We start from the raw sequence: 23,915 nt of genomic DNA on the forward strand, positions 1-23,915 counted from the left end.
GTTATATTTCAATCGATGTACAATTAGTAGGGGCTCTGATATGAAAAACGAAAGTGTGAGGACAATTGTAGGACAATTTAGAATACTTTGGTAATGAAGAAACTCGCATTTGCACGGGATAAAGGTAAAAAAAATTGTTTTATGCCCTTCTATACTAAAACGATGGTTATACGAGGTCTCGGAGTGAAAATTTAGTTGACCCGGAAATCATAGATGGAGCAGGGTGTCCTCTGCAATCAATTACGGCCTCAGAAACCATGAATCGAGGGGATTTCTGGAGTTTTACTTCGATTTCTTTATAATTATTTTCCAGAAAAGGCATATGGAGTATGCCATTTAGTACAATACCCAATATAATTCGAAAAAGCTGTCAGTACAAATACGAATATCGGTAACGTAGGTATCTAGAAGAATTCTTTTTAACGACGTCAATCAAATTTCTCAACGTGTTTCACTTCACCTTAAAGGCGAAATCATTCGGTCGTTTTGAGGTTTCCAATTTTTAGTCCAAACTTGGATATCTCTCCCCAGCTGTGGCAAGTTGTACCGAGAGCTGAAATCTATAGCACCGAATTCGCAAGTTTCGAGGGAGAGCTTTCAGGTAAACTTTGGACAAGATCGACTCTTCCGGTGACCCTCGCGGGTCGCGCGGGATGTGGCCAGGTGAGAAATACCCAAAGTTGGGAGACCCCAGACGATATCTCAGGTGAAACCACAGCAGATGTCCCTACAAATCACTTTTACCCGTCCTATAACTCCGCCCACCCTCCTCTCAGCTTTCTGCTTCTCGCCTCTGAAAGCTCTTGGTCCCCCTCGCTCCGAAGTGAACAAAAAATCGCGCAAAGGGGATTTAAAAAAAAAAAACCCGAGATAAAATGCGAAAAACAGAAAATAAATCCCCATTTCACGTACCCGAGCAGAATGAAAAGGGGAATTTACGTGGGAATGTTTCCAAAATGTTAAAGCTTTTCGAAAATTGACATCGGACACCCTTATCGCTGTCCACCCTCCTCATTCCGTAAATTCTGCAATGAAGAGAACCGGGAATTCGGAGCTACCCCGCCCCTGAAACAATTTCCGATATCCTCCCTGAGCCAGGAGTCAAACCCCTCGGTGCCTAATTAACACCCTCCACCCCGTTGTATGCTAATTATCGCATCGTCCATTACAGATAAAACAGCCCTCTGGCCGATAAAGAAGAGCCGGTGAGTCCCTTTCAAACTTTCGGCAAAGCCTTTTCCACACCGAGGGGTGCCCTTTGCGGAGGGCGAGGAACTGCCCGACGTTCAAAAGGTCGGTCGATCGTCATAAGGGGGAGCCTTCAGGGGCGAGAAACTCCGGCGAGGGATGTTTCGGAATAAATAGTCCAGTCCATCGAACGTTGCACCGCGTGGGAAGAGGTGGAGTCTGTCGGGGACGTCGTCTCGAGGGAGGGAGAAATCGATTCTAGGTGGCGAAGAGGGCGCCGAAATCTCACCCCAGGGACTGGCGACAGAAAAGGAGCCCGGGGCGACGGGTGCCCCCAACACTGCCCTGGGTGCCGAATTTATACAGGCTTAATAATCATTGCAATCGATAGGCGCCTGCGCAGGAGCCCAACAAGGGACCGAGGGTGCCCAGGGCACGGGCCACCCCCAAATTCATAGAGCCGATCTATTATGTGTATTCCGACCCTCATCTGCTCCCGATCTAAGGATACACGTAAATCCGATCTGCAATGCGATGTGCGGAATTCTTCTCTTTGTTCTTCCTTTTTCTCGCTTTTCGCCCCATGACTGACGGCACGAGAAAACTCTCACCCAGACGCCAGCTAAACCGTGCCAGGGTGTTTCATAAGACGGTAAAAATGTCGGGCGGAAATGTGGGGCTACTTTTGAAGGGTCGATAAATTTGTGTGACGGCACGATATACCGCCTCGACGTCGTGAATCTCAATCTGAGGTTAAGTCTTGGGCTTAGGAGGTGGATAGAGATTTTCACGGTGGGAAGTGCAACCTCGAGGCAACCTTGGTTGGCTCTTTAAGATGATATAAAAGGGTCATTCTATATATCTAAGTATTTATAAAATCTTTCTCCAAACTGGGTGCACCGAATCATTTGAAACTTTAACACGTGATTATGGAGGCTCTAAGGAAGAACGCGATGCTCGTGAAATGTCATTTCTGATAAACTTTTTTTTTGGGAAGTGCAACCTCGAGGCAACCTTGGTTAGCTCATTAAGATGATATGAAAGGGTCATTTCTATACATCTAAGTATTTATAAAATTTTTCTCCAAACTGGGTGCACAGAATCATTTGAAAATTTAACGCGTGATTATGGAGGCTCTAAGGAAGAACGCGATGCTCGTGAAATGTCATTTCTGATAAACATTTTTTTTGGGAAGTGCAACCTCGAGGCAACCTTGGTTGGCTCTTTAAGATGATATGAAAGGTTCATTCTATATATCTAAGTATTTATAAAACTTTTCTCCAAACTGGGTGCACCGAATCATTGAAACTTTAACGCGTGATTATGGAGGCTCTAAGGAAGAACGCGATGCTCGTGAAATTTCATTTCTGATAAACATTTTTTTATTTATCTCAGACTAGAACCAATAATACATTTTCTTTTTTTTTTCTTTTTTTTTCTCAATGAAATTTTATGAACACCGCGTTCCTCATTAGGGCCTCCATAATCACGTGTTGAAGTCTCAAATGATTCGGTGCACCGAACTGTGAACTAGTAGGGAAAAAAGTGTCTTTGAGAATATCCTGAATATGAAATTACTAAGAAACCGGAATGTTTGAACAAATTAAACCGAATTCTAACCCCTTGCGCTTCGATTTCATTATGAAACATTCTAGCTGAATGAGTCCAGTTCATCATTGTAGCGCAAGGGGTTAATACATTCCGTACCACGTGTACCACCGATAATACGCGTTAACCTCGGGTGGTACACGGAACGTGTTAACCACCTCCGAATGCGCTGTTCAATCCAATTCCAGGAATGTCCTCCTAATGTCTAAACACTGAAAATTCTGCATTTAATTAGTCTACCGATGTATATATACGTACCGAAAACAGCACAACATTCGCAGCGAAGTGGAGTGAACGACTGGAAGAGAAGATGAAAAAAGCCGAGATCAGCTGAAATGTATAGCCCCAATTGATAAATGAAATTTAAAACCCTTTGTCTACGTTCAGCCCCCTCAAAAATGAAGGACTTAGAGAAATCGCTAAAATCTGGCTCGCGTGCCAATCCCTATTCTGGCCTGGTCCCAGCTATAAACTCGGGCCATTATACGGCGATTCAAAAACCGAGTCCCTGGGAGCTTTTCCGCGACTTCTTGGGATCCCGATTCTCCAACATCCCGACCTCATTGTAACTCGAAGAGGTCAAGTTGGAGCCTGGGCTGAGGCTATCAGCCGCGCGATTGTTCTTAAGGAAAAGGATACATCTCCTGGAAGAAATCCAAATGCGGCGGCTGCAGGATATCCAGTGCGGAGAGGACCTGCAATCAGAAGGCCAAGGACCGTGAGCCAAACGGGAAATGAGACAGGGATGTTTAAATTTAAAATCAGTCTTGACTTAGGCGACCCGCCCGCTTAAAGGAGAGACAAATGTGCGCCGGGGTGCTCTAATAAGCCGAGGTGTCTTCTCCTTCGTGGAAGAGGCCGAACCAGAGTGCCTGCCAAGAAACAACGGCCAGGTCGCCCACAAGGGAAATAAACTCGACGACGTTTTGGAAACCTCCAGGGGGGACCCACGATTTTGGTCAAGGGTCTTGTCCCGGTGGACGGCTCGACATTCGTGAAATAACCTGCTCTTTTAAAACTAGAACTACCAAGCCCGGTCAAAATGACTGGGTTTTTAAATGGCCTGCCGCAGGAAAAAAAAGTCCGCCGGTAGTTTCAGTGTTAAAGGGATGTGAAAGTAGCATCCGAAAGGTCAATCGTTCATGAAGCTTTTCTACGAAGTGGGTGTACCGAATCGTATCAAATTTTTCAAGGTAAATATGAAGGCTACCAGAAAGGTCCTGACGTAAAATTACATTTTTTATAAAAAATTTGAAAAATATCTATATACAAGTTTTTCAAATATTGAAATTTCATGGGTGTCGGGACCTTCCTTATAGCCTCCATGTTCATGTTGTACAGTTTGAAACGAATTGGTACACCCAGTTCGGAGAAAAGTTTTACGCCTCTAAGTCTCTTTGACGCCACTTTTACATCACCTTAAAGGGGCTCACAGCTATTTTCGATGCTAAAACTGCCCATTTTTCAAAAGAATATAGGAAAGAAGTGAAATACGATATTTAAGAACGGTTTCAGCGTGTTATTAACCGTACTTTTACGTATACATCGATATAACTATTTTTCATTTTCCGTACAACAATATTCGAATTATGATACATTGTAAGGAACCGTGTTTTAGTGTACATCATAGTTTGTCAGAAGTTTTCGGACAGACCAATCACTCCAGAGCATTCCGTCTTTAGAAGATGAATCATGATGAGTACCTCCTCAGAAATGGCCATTTTCATTAACTTCCCACAGTATTCGACAATTTTTAAAAAGTCATTTTCTCAAAATATGGAAAAATGATTTTAAAAAAATATGAATACCTAAGATTTTTAGTAATTTTGCTCGTAAACAATTATTGGTAATTATTTCTATAGCCATACATTCTATCAACATGTGTTAAAATGTGAATTATGCGGAACCTAAACTATTTGAAATATTGAATCACAAAGCACAAAAATGGCATTGTTTTGAAGAACCGTTTAAAGTAGCAAAACAGTTTTTTATGTAAAATGATATGTACCTAAAAGCATAGTTAATAATGTGCTTGGCCAGTATCTATATGCTGTGTTTCACTTTTTCCTGTACCTATCTGAAAATTAGATATTTTTAATGTTTATATGTTTTTAAATTCTAATTTTTGTCAATAGATATGAGCCCCGTTAACCTCTTTAAAAGCAGCGTTCATTTCGTAAATCGCCTCGAAAATTCCTGTCATTACTCTATAATGTTACACAGAAAGCTGTAAAAAGCCACAATCTAAAAAATAAACCCTAAATTATTTTCAAACAACGAGCGGGTTAATCGCGTGGGAGAAATTACTTAATTGTTAATTAGGTAACATAAAAGTAATAAGAAAATATTAAAAAAGGTTGTAGACAACTTTCCGGATTTTTAGCACGGATAAAATCGCCGAAAAAAATAGTAAAGTTCAGCAATGAATTCAATATTACAATGTATCACGACAGGCACCTATTAAATAATTCCAAGACTGTTATCGTTTTCATAGGTGAACTTTATAGTGACATCACAAGCAGACTGGAAGTGAATCGGTAATATAATCTTTTCCCATCAAATAAGATAATAATCAATACCATTTTGTAAAAGCTTGGGTCATTTGTCGAAATAAATTGCCGAAAAACCGACAGAAATTCTGACATGACTCGACGTATGCACGTCTATTAATTTTTCATTTAACAAAATCACCATCCACGTGCCGCAAAATCTGGAAGCGATTTTACTCGAAACTCCATAATGCTCGAAATCCCGGATTTATTAAAAGATCGACGATTCTCAAAGTGCATCGGCATCGAAGTTCCAAACTCGATTACCTCGACTCGTTTCCGCAAGTTCTCTTCATAAATAATTGGCTCGCGACCGAGTTTCGCAAGTTAAATATGAATAGCTGAAAAACCCGCGGATTGCGGCCGACAATTGAAAGAACGCGGACAATTTCTCGCTCGAAGAGCTTATTCATCCCTTTTCTTGTTTCCTTCCAGGAACTCAAGGTGATATGAAAGTGTGATATACACATACCAAAAATTCAAAATATCTATAAAAATTTCTCCAAACTAAGTGCACCAAATTATCTAAAACTATAACGCGCGATTATGAAGGCGCTAAGGAAGAACGCGCTGCCCGTGAAATTTCATTTTTCGAAAGAAAAATAAAATCTATTTTTGGTTCTTGTCCGAGATAAGTACATTTTTATTCTATAAGTTCATTTTTATTATTTTATTAAAAAAGAAATTTCACGAGCAGCGCGTTATTCCTTGCGGCCTCCATAATCACGTGTTAATGTTTCAGATAATTCCGTTTGGCGAAAAGTTTTATGAATATTTTCACTTTTTATTATGTATATATCACACTTTCATATCACCTTAATGCATCGTCGATGCGCCACGGAGTCCCGGGAACGATTACGAGTCGCTTCTTAACGCGCGGATGAACGGCACCAAAGAAGGTTCCGCCTTTCTGCAAAGTGCATCGGAGTCCCAAAGTTGATCGCCTCGACTCGTTTCCAACTTTCCTCTATAAATAATTGGCGAGCAACCGAGTTCGGGAAGTGACTCGAACGCCTCCTGCGATTCCTAAGGGGTGGTTCTCACTCACGTTCTCGTGTTTGAAGAAGCAGAGCATCTTCAGCTCCCTGAAGACCCTTTTACTGCTGACGAGGCTTTGAAAGACATTCGGCAGTTTCTTCAAGGCCACTCTTCTACCGTCTCTGGGATCCGTCACAGCCCTGAAATCAGAATTAAATTTCTCTTCTTAAGGTGAAGTGAAACACATCGAGGAACTTGATCGACGTCGGTAAAAAAGATTCTTCTAAATACCTACATTGTCGACGTTTGTTTTTACATTGACAGCTGTATCGAATTATATTAGGTATTGTACTAAATGGCATACTCCACCTGTCGTTCCGTAAAATAATTATTAAAAAATCGACGTAAGATTCTAGGAATCCCCTTGATTTATGGTTTCTGAGGACCTAATTGACTGCAGAGGGACCCCCTGCGCCATCTGTGATTTCCGTGTCAACTAAATTTTCACTCCGAGACCTCGTATTACCATCGTTTTAGCATAGTAGCGCATAAGACACTTTTTTTGCCTTTATCCCGTTCAAATACCAGTTTATCGATTACTAGAGTGTTCTAAATTGTCCAATTGTCCTGACCCTTTCGTTTCATATATTTCAGCCTTCAATAATTGTATATTGATCGAAATACGAGAGCTCGACGCCATTTTGGTTCTGGTGTGTGCTAAGTTAAAAAAAATTTTTTTTTAATCCAGATTTTGAATGTCAGGACAATTACTCGATGATCACGAGTCATGTGTCAAAGTTGCGGACAGTTCGGTCCAATACGCTTAAAAATAAGTGTTTTATTCGAATCGACCGTTTGAGAGGTGTTTCACTTCACCTTAATCCGTCCGCAAAATAAATCCGTCGAAGATTATTCCTTACTTATTTATTCCGAATTTATAAAAAAGGTACGAAATTAAGTGCACACAAGTCCGTCCTGTACTCTATTAGGGCATTTTAAAAATGCCATCGGTTCGATGGGCGGACTTTTAACATTCTGTAACGCCACGTGACTTATTGATATTTTTCAAGTCTTGTTTATACAAGACTTGAGTTATAACAATTATTTGTGACAATGTATTTATGCCAATTATTTGTTCCGGCGAAACATAATCTAGCGCATTAATACTGTGCTGTTCCTCTGTAATCGAGGGATTTGTTATTAAATTGTATATTTATGAGCGTGTTAATTTATACAAATTCGTACAAATTGTAAAGTTGTACACGAATAATTACTATTCGTGTAAAAATTGCAAAATTGTACGCGAATAATTAGTCTTCGTGTAAAAAAATTGTAAATTTGTGCACGAATAATTAGTATTCGTGTAAAAATTGTAAATTAGTATTAGTGAATTTCACATATTTTCTCTTGGCTTGAAAAAGGAAATTGGGTTACGAAGGGTTATGTAAACGGAGGACGACAGAACTAACAATTTTACATCACCTGGCAAATAGACTGTTACGATTTATTTCCTAAGACTTGCTCCGTCGAAACGGAAATTATGATCCTCTGCGATTCTCCACAAAAAGAGATTCATGATAAGGACTACCGACTTCGACAAGCTTATCAAGATTTCTCTGGCAGAACGGATCAGACAGTTGATTTAGGCGCGTTTCGATTATTTCTGTAATTACGGCCTTTACTCGTGTAATCAGGATGACCGGCGTGCAATGGACAGCGGTTTGCACAGGGGGCCGGAAGCCCAACTACGAGAGAGAGAGTGAGATAGAGAGAGAGAGAGAGAGAGAGATGGAACGGTAATCAAGGATTGGCTCGATCCGATTCCCCCAGGATTTCGGTCCAGCGGTCTCATCAGTATTTGGTCGATTGATCCTTGCGTCAATTATTATGAATTACATATTAATTATCAAATCTAGAGGGGTACTTTCTGTACGAAACAAACCATAGGTATGTAACGGAAAAGGGGGAAAGAGTAGGAATACCATGTGGTAAGCCCGGAATTTTGTAACATATGTAAAACATCTAATTTAGGTATCTACTATCGCGAAAACTAATGCAACATTGTTAGCTGATCGGAATTATCGGTACAAAAGATTGTCAAAAAAAATCTGTCTAAAATTGACCATCCCTACATGTCATTTTTACTATATTAATTATTGCAAAGTGTTAACCGATTGAAACTATTACTATACTCGATGTTCCACCGTGATATATCGGCACCCCGGGAAATGTGTATATTATTACCAAAGCTTCAGTCGCGGTAACGACGAAAATCGTAAAAAAGATCTTTACCATCCGACAGCAGTAATTGCAATATTTTTTTTATCTCGCCGGTTTCATTATCGCCTCATCGCAATGCATTTTCCCCGGTGAGAAAAAAACCCACCGACGAGTTTTTCCTTTCCCGTTGCTTCCGTCTTCCTTCCTCCAATTTGTCGTCCAATTAGCACTCGGATGAGGAGAGAGACGGAGAGAGAAAGAGCTCGCAAACCAGGAGGGAGAGCGGAGAGACGAGCCGCGAGGTTAAGCCGGAAGTGGCGAGTTTTCGCGTGCGAACGGTGCACTTCCGGTTCTCCGTCGACCAGTGTACAACCATGGGGTAAAAGCACCGGAAGGAAGCTTTCGCGGCGTCGAATGCGGGGAAAAAAGGCGCGAAAAATCCCTTCACGAAGTCGGGGCTCGCGATATCACGCCGGAATTGAATTTACTCCCCTAGGTAATAATTCATATGCCCATTAGAAATGACTGCAGACGCGGAAGAAAATTAATTGATTATAAATCAACTTAAAAATCATTATTAGAAATGTAAGTGAAAACCTGCGTATAAAAGTTAACGCCCGTGATATACGGTAATTTTACCCGCCACGTGATTAATGTTTATCGGACAAGCGACAGCAATTACCGAGAAGAAAAATAAAACACTTGATATGTACCGTACGCACGGTTGCGATTTACAACTTCCCTATGGGGTACAGGTCGCATATTAATTACACTCGCCCGAATGCAAGTATTTTTCTACTTCATACATTTTGTACTGCATGGAGGTGCAGTCCTTTCGTTCGGGTTTCTTTTTATTCGAGCACCGAGGACCGGAAGTCGGAGAGAAAGAGAGAGGGAGAAAGAGAAAGAGAGCCGGATGCGGTGATTCCTCGAAGGGCAACGAAATGAAGTAGTACTCGTGGAGACACGCCCAAAGTGCACCGGGTGCACCGCATGCACCGAGGGTGTACTTCCAGTACTTAAAGTGCCGCCTAATTAACGCGTTGTTGCAAACCGTGAGGGGTTTAACGGAGGACCGCATACAGGGTGCTCCGCGATTCACGGAAAGTAAGTAGTCGTACGACACGAACGCTCGCAAAATTCGAGGTAAAGTCGAATCCGCAAACAAAATGGCTCCATCTCGGGTGCTCTCGAACGGTACACGGATGGGTCAATTAAAACCAATCATTTGGCCAATTTGTCCTCGATGATTCTCGATTACGGTCTGCCGATCGGGAATTAAAACGACTCGCAAGATACGTGACACTCGTATCGTAAGTCACTTTTAAATCATTTAAATTGTAGGAAATTACGTCCAGTGAAATTCCCTCAACCCTCCTAGTACTGTGGGCGCATAAGTGCGACCGACGTTTGGTCCAATATTGCTTGCACGCCCTGATGAAATTCGCCCATAAGTCCAAAAGACTTAGCACAAAGGGTTAACATTTCCCGAGATGTGAAATGCTTTCTACAAACATCTAAGGTTATAATTTATAGGATACTTAGTGCCATCTATTAACATAACTGCGGTATTTTTAGACATCGTTAGAGGGCGTACGTAAAACTACATTAAATCCGAATTACAAGATCGCACTTTAGGGTAGAAGAAATTACCTAGCCCAAACTCCCAACGAACATGTGACATTCCACCGTTTACATATTTCTTTTAAATCCCTCGTAATTATGAATTCATGCCGTTATAATATAAAGCGTCCCCTCTTCCTTTAAGGATCATCCACAACAATTATCTGACTTTTCCCCCGGTTCTATTTCCTTTACAAAGTAAAATATTGCGCGTGTTCTGCAGAAATTCCTGGACACCCTGTACAGAGGGAACGGTCCTCGTTTCAGATTCGTGGCTCCACTTCCGTTGCGTACGGGGCCTTAGGTTCGTCGACCCTTCGGGAAGGTCGTGGACCTCCTTCGGCGACCGGACGAGATCTCGGCCCGTGTGAACGGGGCCTAATCTTTCCGCTCTGGTCCGGGAAATTTATGCGCTCGCTCATCTTTTTTCCTCTATCTCCGTCTTCCTCTCTGGAACGGGATCGCGTAATGACGGACGCGACCAATGAAGACGGCTCCTCGTTCGTGACAAATTGACCAAGTCGAATGTCATAAGTAAGGTATCCTTCCGAAGGAAACTTGGAAAATGACATGAAAGGATTTCATCTTTTTTTTTTTTTTTTAAACTAACATTGAATGACGCAGCACCGCAGCTATTGAAGTATTTTCATCTATTACGGATGACGCAGTGGTGCGTGGAAAGGACATAGAGACTTCGAACTTCCGGTAGTTATTATAAGGTGATATGAAAGGGTCCATTTATACATATATATAACAATACTATATAAAAAATTTGAAAAATATCTATATACAAGTTTTTCAAATATTGAAATTTCATGGGTGTCGGGACCTTCCTTATAGCCTCCATGTTCATGTTGTACAGTTTGAAACGACTTTTCTCTAAACTGGATACACCGAATCGTTGGAAACTTCACATGGAAGCCCTATGGAAGAATGTGATGCTCGTGAAATTACATTTTTAATACATTTTTTTTATCTCAGACTAGAAGAGAATAGATATCTTTTTTTAAATTAAATTTCATGAGCACCACGTCCTTCCTTAGTTCATCATTCATAGTCACGTACTGATGTTTCAAGTGATTCGATGCATCCGGTTTGAAGAAAAGTTTTATAAATAGTTTTACATTATATATAATGACTCTTAAGGTGATATGAAAGTAGTATCTGACGGGTCAATCGTTCGTGAAACATTTCATCGAATTGAGTATACCGAATCGTTTCAGACTTTACCTCGTGAATATGAAGACCCTCAAAAAGGTCCTGACACCCATGACATTTCATTTCTTATAAGAAATTTTAAAAATATCTATAAACAAATGTTTAAAAATTAAAATTCCTTCCTTATATCCTCCATACTCACGTTGTAAAGTTTGAAACGATTCGGTAAACCCAGTTCGAAGAAAAGTCTCACCAACGAGACCTCTTTAACGCCACTTTAATTTCACCTTAATTGAATCGGCGATATAGCCCCGTGGTTAAACTGCAAAAAAAACTCCCTATAGAAATAAAAAAATCCTTCTAAGCGCATACGACTAATTATATATAAACTGAAATAAACCGATCTGGGAACAGAATCAACAAATGAAGAGAATACTACAGTTCACCAAAATTAGTAACCCCTCAATGTTTCAATAACGATCCTCTTGCGGAAGATATTCATCGTCCGAGAAGAAAAAATTCCGTGTACACGAAAAGAAAAAAAAAAATAACCGAAGGCGAAGAGGAATATTTATACCACGGCTTAGGGTTCAAAGTTTATGCAGAATATTTTTTAGCATTAGCGTACGTCGCGGCGCGTCTCGTAAAATTTTTATTACGGTGCAATTTGTTTCTTTTTTTTTCTTCTTCCCCCTTTTTGTAATTTTCGTCCGCGTTTTGCGAGGAGTAGCGCGCGCCTCCGGGAGAGAAGGACTCATGTCGGCGCGTTGCATTGTATGCAAATGCTTCAGCTGACGGCGCGTCGTCACTTTCTTTTTCCTGCGGCTCGGTGCACGTCGATCTCCCTCTGCCAGTCTTTCTCTCCCTCTCTCCGTCTCTCTCACCTTCCGTTGCAAGGTAAAGAGTTAAAGACACCCGCGAGTTAATGTCGCCGTTACGTTTTACACGTGGGCGATGTAAGTCGCCGTACGCAAATAAACACGTGTCGCTGCCAGCCGTGCTTTCATTAACTAATAGTTACGTTTTAATTAAACGGAGCAACGTGCGTAACGACGAATAAGTTGGCACATCGTTAAGGCCCGAGACTTCGCGTCTCTGCTACAATCAACCCTCGACATGGCGAGACCCTTGCACTCTTAAGGTGAAGTGAAACCCGCCTCAAACCAGTCGACTCGAATGAAACATTTCTCTTGAGGGGTATTCTACAGAATTGGATGAAATTTTAGTACACGGCCCGTAAGCACTTATGTCATATCCTACCGCTTTCAAAATTTTAATTTTCATACAAATCATTTTTTGATTAGGTCTAGATCCTTGCACTCTTAAGGTGAAGTGAAACCCGCCTCAAACCAGTCGCCTCGAATAAAACATTTTTCTTGAGGAGTATTCTACAGAATTGGATGACATTTTAGTACACGGCTCGTAAGCACTTATGTCATATCCTACCGCTTTCAAAATTTTAATTTTCATGCAAATCATTTTTTGATTAGGCCTAGATCCTTGCACTCTTAAGGTGAAGTGAAACCCACCTCAAACCAGTCCACTCGAATGAAACATTTCTCTTGAGGGGTATTCTACAGAATTGGATGAAATTTTAGCACACAGCTCGTAAGCATTTATGTCATATCCTACCGCTTTCAAAAATTTTAATTTTCATACAAATCATTTTTTGATTAGGCCTAGATCCTTGTACTCTTATGATAAAGTGAGACTGCCTCAAACCAGTCGACTAGAATAAAACATTTTTCTTTAAGAGTATTCTATAGAACTCGATGAAATTTTAGTACACGATTCGTAAGCACCTATGTCATATCCTACCGCTTTCACAATTTGAATTTTCATACAAATCATTTCTTAGCTAGGCCTAGACCCTTGCATTCTTAAGGTGAAATGAAACTCTTCGAGAAATTTACAGAAGATAAAGTGAGACCCTCTGTGCTGATATCCTGATGCTTTCAAATTTTTGATTTTCAAACAAATATGTCTTTAATTAGCCCACACCCATACACTCATAAAGTGAAGTTAAACCCCTCAAGAAATTCACTTAAGGTGAAGTGAGACCCTTAGAAAAAAAAAAAAAAAATGTGATTTGCATGGAAATAAATATTTCAAAACGCTACAATATCGTTACATTCAAGACCGCTAGAGTATTGGAGGAAAAGGACTTCACTTATTCCCGCAAATACTGCCATGTATGTAATTTAGGTTATGGAATACATCGTTCATGTCTCATTTTTCACAGAAGTTTATATCAATGTTATATATTACTCTTCCTTCCGGCCGTGTTTTTGTAGTTTAATTTTCTCGTTACGTCAAGTACTTGACAAACCAACGAAGGCGGATCACGGTTCACTAATGGATGCTTCGCGGATTTCGCAGGTCGCGAGAGACGAAGGAGTGCTCGCAGTTCCGCTGACCCCCCGGGGGGTGCACGTAGGGGTAGGGAATAATTGCACTTGGCGTAAACCAAGGGCGGTTAGGCAGATCCGCCGCGAGGATTAATTCTGGCCGGCAGGTTGCACCCCACCTCCCGAGGGTGCGGGGAATAAAAGTCGACAGACCCCACAGGACGAGACGCAAGCCATGGGTGCGCGGGTGCGTATGTGGTCATACGCAGGGGGCACGTACGCACTTCCCCGCGAACCCCTACCCGAACGTGCGGCAAATATCGAGGTGCGCCCACGGACGACGCACTCGTAAAGAGCTCGCTCTCGTCCAGTGGGCGTTTATCTTTCCTTATATTGGCAATAAAGACTGCGGACGTCCCCTGGACCGTAATACTTGAGTCCGCAGCCTCCGATGAACACAGGTTCCCGCAAAACCGGCTGACGACGAAAATTCAGAGAGGTCTATGCGCTGCAGTTGCGTGCCGAAAGACCGTCAGGCTGGATTGCGATAAGGGCCAGGATCGGGTGCCTATAGCTCGCGAATATGACCCTTACGGACGCGCGGGAACTGTCGCGTCGACACGAGCAATTTAATTATACGATGATCAAGGAAGATTAAGCGAATAGTTAACAATGTTTCAGGTGAAATCGGAGGTATTTTGAGTGACCGTGGTGGGGATAGACAGTTTTGACGGCGCGATAAGAGGTAAAACATGGAGAAGTACAGCTGGCCAAGTTTTGTCGGATTGCAGAGGGTATTGGTCCGTCTGTTTCGTGGGTTAGGCTGACCACGTTTTAGAACTGGCTGCGGGAAAGCGTTTGAAAGACGTTATAGATGGCCAACCGCCCTGTAAAAGGGAGTCGGGAGGTACGGCTCGAAAACTAGAGGTACAGGTGTGTGAATTTTTTTCTTTCCTCGGTTCTTCCTCGGTTGTACCTTCGCCCGGTCTCTCTTATTCCTCGGCTCCTCTCCCTCTCGAGCAGCTGTGACTTGGTCAGCTGCAACTGCAACTGGTCACTTGCGAGTGCACCTGCCGCATGCGAGAACACCCATCGCTCAGATGGGCAAGTACTCACACGTGCCAAGTGACCCGTGCGCGGCCCATAACTCCTCTAATGGTCCCTGGGTCCCTGTTATGCATCTCTCCTGCAAACTGTTCGATTCATCTGCCGGAATGAAGACGTCCAGCGTGACGAATAACCAAGTTCGAATATCTAGATAGAAATCGATGGGAAAGAATTCGTCCTCGGTCAACGAAATTTCACCAGGAACCCGACTATTCTATGTCCATAAAACTGGCAGTGCAAAACATTCGAAATTGGGTTCTTCTAGGAGCAATTAATTAGCAATGAAATCTCCTTTGAAGAAATCAGTCTTTTCTCACCGTTTTCATGCTGCCTTGCTGTTACCGGCACAGGGGTGGTGACATACCCCTTTAGGGGTGAGTAAAAAAATCCAAGTTTGGTTTTCTTGGGAGCAATTAATTAGCAATAAATTCAGGCGTATACGTCGACTATCAACATTTGCTGTATTATTGTTCTTATAATGTGGCAATGCTAGCTTAATATAAAGCTGGCATCGCCACAGATTTTCGAAAAACTATAAGAGCAATAAATTTCTTTTTGCGCAATAAAATAGTAATAAATTAGCATTCAATTCTGCAACAAATTTTATTGAATTGTGCTAAAGTGGCAATGCCAGCTTTATGTACGTGATTATTCTCAAGTTCATACGGATTTTTTTTCGCATAGGAATAGATTCGCATGGAAAATTTCGCATTGTCGTGAAATCGAAGCATTGGTCAACATTTTTGGTGTAAATGCACAGGAACTCGCATATACGAACATGTATGCAGCTCATGACTCCTATAATGATCCTCGGGTGTTTGTTATGCATCTCTTCGCTAAACTTGGGGCTTGTTATATTGATATGTCGGAATGAAGATGTCCAGGGGGTGAATGATAACTAAGTTTGAATATCCAAATCGAAATCGATGAGGAATCGACTCATACTCGGCCGACTCAATTTGACCAGGTCGCGTTTTTGGTACACAACTGTCAGTGTACCTCTTATCGCCAACGTAAAATTTGAGCATAAAAATACGCATAAGAGAAAAATGCTTGAGATAAATGTTGTGCAGAAAAGTGTGAATAACAACTTTTGTCTGAAACGCATTTTCCTTACATGTGCATATACTTCCATACGAGGATGTCCAAAGTGGCACACAACAACCAAGCTCGATCTCGACATCAACGCGATATCGACCCATATACCTAACCGAATTGATTTGGCTTGGCCAGAATTTCAGCTACCGTCACCGCATCTCTTATTAACACGAAATTTCGTCTTACCTACGCACGGTACAGAAAAACACTTCAAATAAATATTGCTAAGAAAACAACACGGAACAACTTTTGTTTGAAGCAAATTTCGCTCGGACTATACGTGTGCAGGCTATAACCTCTGCTAAGCGACGCGAACCCCCGGAACGCGCGTATCTCCGCCTGTCCATTTGATGTAATTTTACGGAGAATTTTTTCCACACTCGTAAAGATACTTTACTCGGCCATACGGCAAATTTCTCACGCGTTTTAATACGCACTGGAGGGAAATGGCTGAGATCGTTCCGTGGTTACGAGGTAAGGTCAAGGAATGATTGGACCGTCATGGTGGTACTTAAAAGTGTCACCGCGAGCACGCGGGACCGGCACACGCGTTAACAGCTTACGTAAATTACGCCCGTAACGGCTAATGAATTCACCGAGCCCTGTAATTAGGTACGGTTCGTAACAGTCTGGGACTAATATGCCCGGCCCTTGTATGTACAGGCGCCTATCAACGCGTATTATTGGAGCCGACTTAAATAATCGACCGTACGTCGATCGATCGTTATCGATCTCCGTGCGAAGTCGATCAAAAGATCGAAAATAATTTTCCTGCCAGGTTTCGTTAAGCCTGAAAAATCCTCCTACCGTACCCAGGATTCCCCAGACATGCATTTCCTGAAAATCGGCAAAGTTTGAAAGTCAGGTCTTCCGAGGAAAAAATTGATAACTTTATTTGATCTCGCGCCACGTTGAAGTATATTACGTTCCTAGGACGGACGTAATTTCTGTCGTTATTTAAAATAGTTTATTAATTTTCGGTGATTTTTTTTTTTTTTTTTTGTAGTTTGTAACAGTTTTAATGGAGACGCGATGATGAGGACGTGGTCGTTCTCAGGTTGGCCAGCAGGCCAAAGTATTCGGGCCATAGGTTCCTGATGCATCGGTTATGGCAACATACGAGCATCGATTATTGAATTAGCATCAGTATAACTGCCCCGAGGCCCACTTACACGAGTAAGCTTGAGCTTAACTTCCCTCTAACTAGTTTAACACAACAAGGACAACCGCAAGAGTCGTGGCCGAGCCATGGGTCACCCTCGGTGAATCTCAACTGTGGGGGTTGAGAACCCCCCGATTTAATTTTCTACTCGCGTTGTTCCGTATTTCGGAAAAGCATCCCTTTCCGCGTGAATTTTTCTCTATTTCCAAATAAATAAGAAAAGAAGTGTCTATATAAAATTCCCTAATCCCATTCTCCGAGGTTATAATTACCCTTCATTATTGACATGAAAAAGGTGACCGAAATAAAAAAAAAAAATAAGTAAATCTCAGGGGCTAAGACGTTTTCCAACGTTACGACAATTCACGTAATTGTCGAGAGTAACCATCGCATCGGAAATAAAACATTAAATGCAGAGATCCATTAAACTTTCTCGTGTCTCGGATGTTATCTACGTGAAAAAAATTGAAAGAGATAATAAATTAAAACAACGAACGAGGCCAAAACGACAGAAACCGAACATATACTTAATCGTCACAACAAATGCTTCGCTGTTATAAATATCTGTTGAAAATATAGAACACGTGTAGGCTGGGATTTTTCAAGCATTTGCATTTTTTTTGTTACCACATCTGTCAAAATTCATAAAAAATGATGCACACAGGTACATATACAGATATGCGAATGTGCAACACACCGATACAAAAACTCGGATACTTTTATGTACCAATTATCAATCACCCTCCACTCCCAATCGTATATACTTTAAGAAACGCGTTTCACATTACATTTATTAACATTACTACTGCTTTCTTTATTCATCTTACCATCTTCCACAAAATTTGAAACATCTTCATTAAGCCTCCTCTTATAAAAACGGAGTTCTTCAAAACGTCCTATACATTTCTTCGCTTCCCATTTACCGTCCCCGATTTTAGTAAACATTGTTATCATAACATATCGAATATAACATCTTTACCAACCTTAATAGTGAGCGAAATTCTCCCTACTCTCGCAATGTGAGCCAAAAAGACGTAAAGGCAGTTGTCCAATCTATTGCATTTTAGATTCGAGGCGCGCGGAGCACCCCGAAGTGGCGGCCGCGAAGGATTGGCCGGGAATGACCGCAGTCCGCGGTCCGCGGAGCGACCGGTGTGGCGGGAGTGGTGGGGGGAGCCACCCAGGGCGGCGCGACCAATCGGAGGCCTCGGCCGGTTGGCGCGGGGTCGAGTCCAGGGGAAGGGGGCAATCAGCTGTTGGCACGGCCGGGCGAATGACGTATGCATTGCTCTCGCACGTATAGCCGATAGGTCGGCGCGCGCCTTTATCGGCCCCGATAAAGAGGCGCGCGCCCTCATCGGCGCCGATAAACGCGCAAGCGCGAGGACGTTGGCGATTCGACACGTCCGATTGGATCGCGGATATCGGACCTACAAGGAAATCCGTGTTTACATCCTATCATGGCACAGAAAATCGACCAAGTCACCGATAGTAGATATTGCGAGATAAGTGGACAAGCAAAAAGGGACGTTATTAACACATTAGCGACCGCTGACGTGAATTCACGTCTTTTCAAGTTCTATCCCTCGTTGCCGCTGACGTTAATTCACGTCATTTTAAATTCTATTCGCGACCTCGTATTACCTTCGTTTTGGCATAGAAGCGCATACAACACTTTTTTTGCCTTTATCCCGTTCAAATGCGAGTTTATCGATTACCAGAGTGTTCTAAATTGTCGTAAAATTGTCCTGACCCTTTCCATTCTCATATCAGAGCCTTCGATAATTGTATATCGATCCAAATATGAAAGGTCGGCGCCATTTTGGTTCTAGTCTGGGCTGTTACAAAATTTTTTCCAAAAACCCAAAATTTGAATGTGTCAGGACAATTCTTAGATGATCAGGAGTGATGTGTCAAAGTTTCGGACAGTTTGGTCTAATACCCTTAAAAAAAAGTGTTGTATTCGAATCGACTGATTTGAAGGGGGTTTCAGTTCACCTTAAGGGAGGGCGTAAAGTTACCGGGCCTCGTTAGGACGATTGGCTAAGTAGATTCTATTAGTGAGCTCGGAACTCCGCTACTTCCGTGATGGTTGAAATTCCACCTCGGGACGCGCCACGGTATCAGGGGCCAGGCTCCGTTATCGGAAAACGCGAAACGCTCGCCCGGAAACGGCGTAAAGTGCGGAATTTAATGTACCGAAAGACGCGAGATTCGCGAGAAAAAGATCATCGCACGCGACATCGAACCTAGCTTGTTAAAAAAATTCATAACATTCGTACACTTTTAGTACATAAGGTTGCAGGTAAATTATAAATTTCATGTCTTAACGGTGAATTAGTATATATTTATTATGAAATTCTAAGTAAATTTACAATTTTATAACACCGCGTTGTAATTTTATAAAATTGAAAAATTATCAATTTTATATTCGAAAGTCATTTAGTACGCATTGTTTGTAAATTTGTTTAGATGAATTTTTAATTTTATGATCGTTTACGTATGTTTATTTTTAAACAAATTTAATCGAAAGATGGCAAGTATCGGTGATGCTGACGGAGAAGCATTGTAGCGACATTCTTGAGTCCGAGAAATATTTAAAACAAATTCTTACAATCAATAGAAAACTCCAGTAGCATCATGAAATCGTCCTCGAACGTGCCCGGAATATATGTCAAATTTGTTTGTTTGCAGAAAAAATGTTTAATATCAAGTACCGATCAACACAAATTTATAACATATTATAAATATATTACACATACGTACTAAATTTATAATATACGTTATACATTTCATTTGAAAATGTTATAAAGTTAGTATACCAGGTCTGAATAAAACTTCCAACAAAAGTGTTATAAAATTAGAATATTTTTCTTAACAATGTAGCTGTCGTCTTTAAATCATTTTCGAATTGGGTAAACTTTCTCGGGTCGAATCGATTACAATTTTATTATGAATTTAACGATCGATGCGTTTTGCAGCGACTCTGAGTTTGTTATAAACGCTTATCGGCATCGATAACGAAAGGATTAACCGATTAGGTACTTACCGCTCGTGTATTTTGAGAACGTATCTTCAGTGCACGAGATTGGCAATAACGCGTTTACTATTTATTTGTTATTGGTTTATTTATTCATATATTTATTTAATTGAGTATTGGCTTAGTCGCTACAATATTAATTATAATTTCTTATCAAGTGTAGAGACTCCACCGGGTGTCCCAAAATATGTAATCGAGGCTCTTGTTGCGAATATATCATTTCTTGTATCTAAATTTATATTTTGTTTAGTACTTATATCTGGACGGATGCAATCGTTCATCCAGTCTTCGTGCCCCGGAATGACAGGGAATACTTCCGTTTCAAGTTCGTCGGAGATCGATATCAATCGATACCGCGAGTACTCGCATTCAGCCAGGAAGAGCGTGCTCCCGTCATTAAGGGTCTAATGATCATCAAACGGTTCCTATCGAGGGATAGGAAGGTAGATTTAGCGCAGCTCATTAGCACGATTAACCGGCCGGATTCAATTAGTAACCCCGGAGCTCGGCCACTTCCGCGATAGTTGAAATTCCACCTAGGAACACTTTGAGAAATCGAATAACTCAACTTCTTTATCGGTCTATTCCGATAACGGCAGAAGTCGGCAACCGGGGCAAGGGGCAAGGTGGCTTTTGCAACCGAGGCTGGCGCCAAACCTGCCATGGATATACTCAATCCATAGGATTTACGGAATTAACCAGAAAACTTACAATTTTCCCTCGAAAAAATATCGGCATACTGAGAAGATAAATTAGTTGACCGAAACAAATATACATTGTTGGCATATACAGTGTAGTCTAAATTATATATAGTTGCAAGGAAGAATTGTTTTGGATATACTCAATCCATAGGATTTACGGAATTAACTAGAAAACTTCGAATTTACAATTATCCCTTGAAAAAATATAGGCACATTGAGAAGATAAATTAGTTGAACGAAACAAATATACATTGTTGGCATATACATTGTAGCCTAAATTATATATAACTGCAAGAAACAATTGTTTTGAATATACTCGATCAATAGGATTTACGCCAAACATAGCGCGTAAGGATATTCCGTGGAAGAATAATTAAGAATAATAAACGATATCTAAAAATTCTCTTTAACTTAAAAGTTTCACTTCCACCACGTATGGCGACCACGCGCTACAAACGTTCTTCCTCCCTTTCTTATTAAGTCCTTCCTTTTTTTTTTTTAATTGAACATTTTCAGGTCAACCCAGTTTGCGCAGATTTTCGAGTCTCGAGCGATCGCTCGTAATTGCTCCGGCAAATAACGCAAGTCGGTGGAAACGTATTCCCAGCGGAATACGCAACGGCAATAAAGCCGAGAGGAGCCGCGAGGAAAAGGCGAGAAAAGCTGGGCGAAGGATTTTAATGGTCGTCCACGAGGACACGAGTGCGACACTCGACGCGTCGGCACGAAAATTTCATCCCTTGCCGGAACGAGGGAACGAAGGAAACCGGAGAGAAATTAAAAGGAGGAATCATTTCCCGGTTGAAAACTCCGACCGGACCTCCTCCCGATGAGGAGTCGCCGAGTTTCCCGGCGGAAAGCGCACTGCCGGTTTCCCGCGAAAACGGGGTAAAAGGAACGCGACGCGAGAAATACCGCACGTCACGTGACCGGGCTTTGTCCCAAATTCCACGATGTGCAATTCACCCGTTCCCGGATCTTTTCGCAATTTTGCCGCAGTCCCCGGAAAAAGTCTCCCTACTCCCGGAAATAAATATCTCTTTGTTCGAGGCAGTTCAACATCGACAACCTTTCCACGAGGCTCGTTTTTCCATGTTTTTTCGGAGGGTGCAACTCGCCCTTTACGGAAGAGGTGCAAGCGAGACGCGGATGAACCGTGGGTAATTTCACGGAATTGGCTGTAAGTACTAGGGTAATAGTAGGGGGTGTCGTACCGTCGGTCAAATTGTACCACTACGATATTTAACACGTTCACGCCGGCGTGTACCACCAGTGGTACACATTAAAGGGCAAAAACAATAGTTCAATATTTGCGCCGGCGTGAACGTGTTAAGAACACACCCTATGAAATGGCCATGTAACTGAAAAATTATGAACTAAGTTTGCAACATTTGTTTATACTTAAGTATTTGGTGGCAGGCCCGGTGAGTACTAAAGTCAAAGGCATATTATATTAGTTTGCTAACGCTTTACTAATTGTACCGCATCGTTTTTAACCGATTACCCCATGTGGGATGCGTTAAAAAATGGTCCCTAAAAATTGTTAAAAAGTTAATTTAATTTTCATGCAAATACGTGCATTACCCTTTTGCATAACCCTAAACGGACATTTTAAAAATTGTAAAACTGAAAGCAACTTCCGGTCGGCGATATTGTCCCACCACATAATCGGGTAATTCGTCCCGGTACAATTATCCCAACTGGGTTTATTAAGTCAAAGCTTTGGTTATCTAAGTACTCACCCTTCGATAAACGTGATTCCGTTTAGAAATGGCGTCAAAAAGAATGATGGAACATGGTTATCCCAAGATATGAGAAAAGCCATTAAATTGTGAAAAGTGGTTTCATGAAAAATGCGCTAATGTAAAATCAACTGAATTCTACATATTCGTTTTTTGTAGTAAAATATGATTTATGTAATCAATTTTCTTTTCCGAATTTTGCTTATATGGTCAATGTTTTCCTTTGAATCCATTTCTCGTATATGGTACAAATTAGCCGATCTTATTATAACAGAAAAGGACGATTTACCAGATGAGCTCTTTAAATCGTACCGTTGTAAGGAATATTTCATTTTAATGTCTACCGTGTTAAAGAGCATTTATGTACTTGCATGAGTGTACATTGCATGCAGAATTTCGCAGATAAATGGAATATGAATTCGTTTACTAAAATATCCTGCCAAAAACATTTCTACTGGCATTTTCGTAAACCTGGTACAATTACCCGACTTTACCCTACATCGCTGCGGAGATCATATCTCGTAAGTACATCTAGGTACTAAGCTGTTAAAAATGCCTGCTCGAAATGTAGTGTACACGTAATTGATATTTCTTCAAGATACAATATTTCAATATTTCGTATATATCAATACATGTGTTCAGGATTTCAGTGTACAAGTTAACGAATTTCAGAGGGCATGTAAGTACTTAAACTAAATTTCGAAATTCTCTGTATACTAATTCTCGACCATATCCGTGTCACAAGGCACATATACGAAAATTCGAATACCTTTGTACACCGATTTACGATTTCCTCCCCCCGCACCTGTGCATACTTTGCGAAAAACCCGGGGTAACACGTGCATTAACACCTGTACCGACTTCTATTCTCATTTTCCTCCTTCATTAGAAATGTGAAATACTTTTCTACAAATTCTCACACAGAGATGGTGTTCTTCGGAATATGGAACACATTAGTCTCGGTGCACCCCCCTCCTTCCAACAATTTTGCATTTCCTCTTATCGATGAGAACCCACGTACCCGGCACAACATAAATACCTTCCTCGGAGATACGATAGCGCCAGTAAATTACGGGAAGACATTCATAACTGGCGGTGCAGCGTTTTAAAAACTGTGCATAAAATTATAAATGACACATTATACCAGGACATGTTTATCCGGGTCGCTTTTGACGCGCGCTGTACAGGTCGGTCGGTGGTACCCTTCGAAATGAGAGAAAAGGCAAAAATTGTCGGAGGGGTTGGGTCGTCCCCTCGTTGCATCCGCACGAACGCACTGCGGACGGCCGATGCGGAGTCGGCCGGTTGCACGTGCGTGCTGCGCGACCTGCATGCAGTTGTGCATGCAGCTCCGCATGCAAGAGGGAGCACAAAGATCCCTGCCATCTGCGCG

At 41.6% G+C, this 23,915-nt stretch overlaps 1 protein-coding gene across 1 annotated transcript in view; it reads right to left on the minus strand.

The window, feature by feature from the left end:
* The window catches only part of LOC105700714 (serine/threonine-protein kinase NLK), a 190,642-nt gene that overhangs the window by 57,204 nt on the left and 109,523 nt on the right, over positions 1-23,915 (minus strand). Inside the window, exons 2-3 of the mRNA XM_023433514.1 lie at positions 6,394-6,523; positions 3,436-3,491 (exon numbers count right to left, since the gene is read on the minus strand). Of these exons, the coding sequence (XP_023289282.1) occupies positions 3,436-3,491; positions 6,394-6,523 (186 nt within the window). The remainder of the gene's footprint in view (positions 1-3,435; positions 3,492-6,393; positions 6,524-23,915) is intronic.

This window comes from Orussus abietinus, unplaced genomic scaffold (assembly GCF_000612105.2).
Source record: "Orussus abietinus isolate OABI.00-Male unplaced genomic scaffold, Oabi_2.0 scaffold5, whole genome shotgun sequence".
Classification (NCBI taxonomy): Eukaryota; Metazoa; Arthropoda; class Insecta; order Hymenoptera; family Orussidae; genus Orussus; species Orussus abietinus.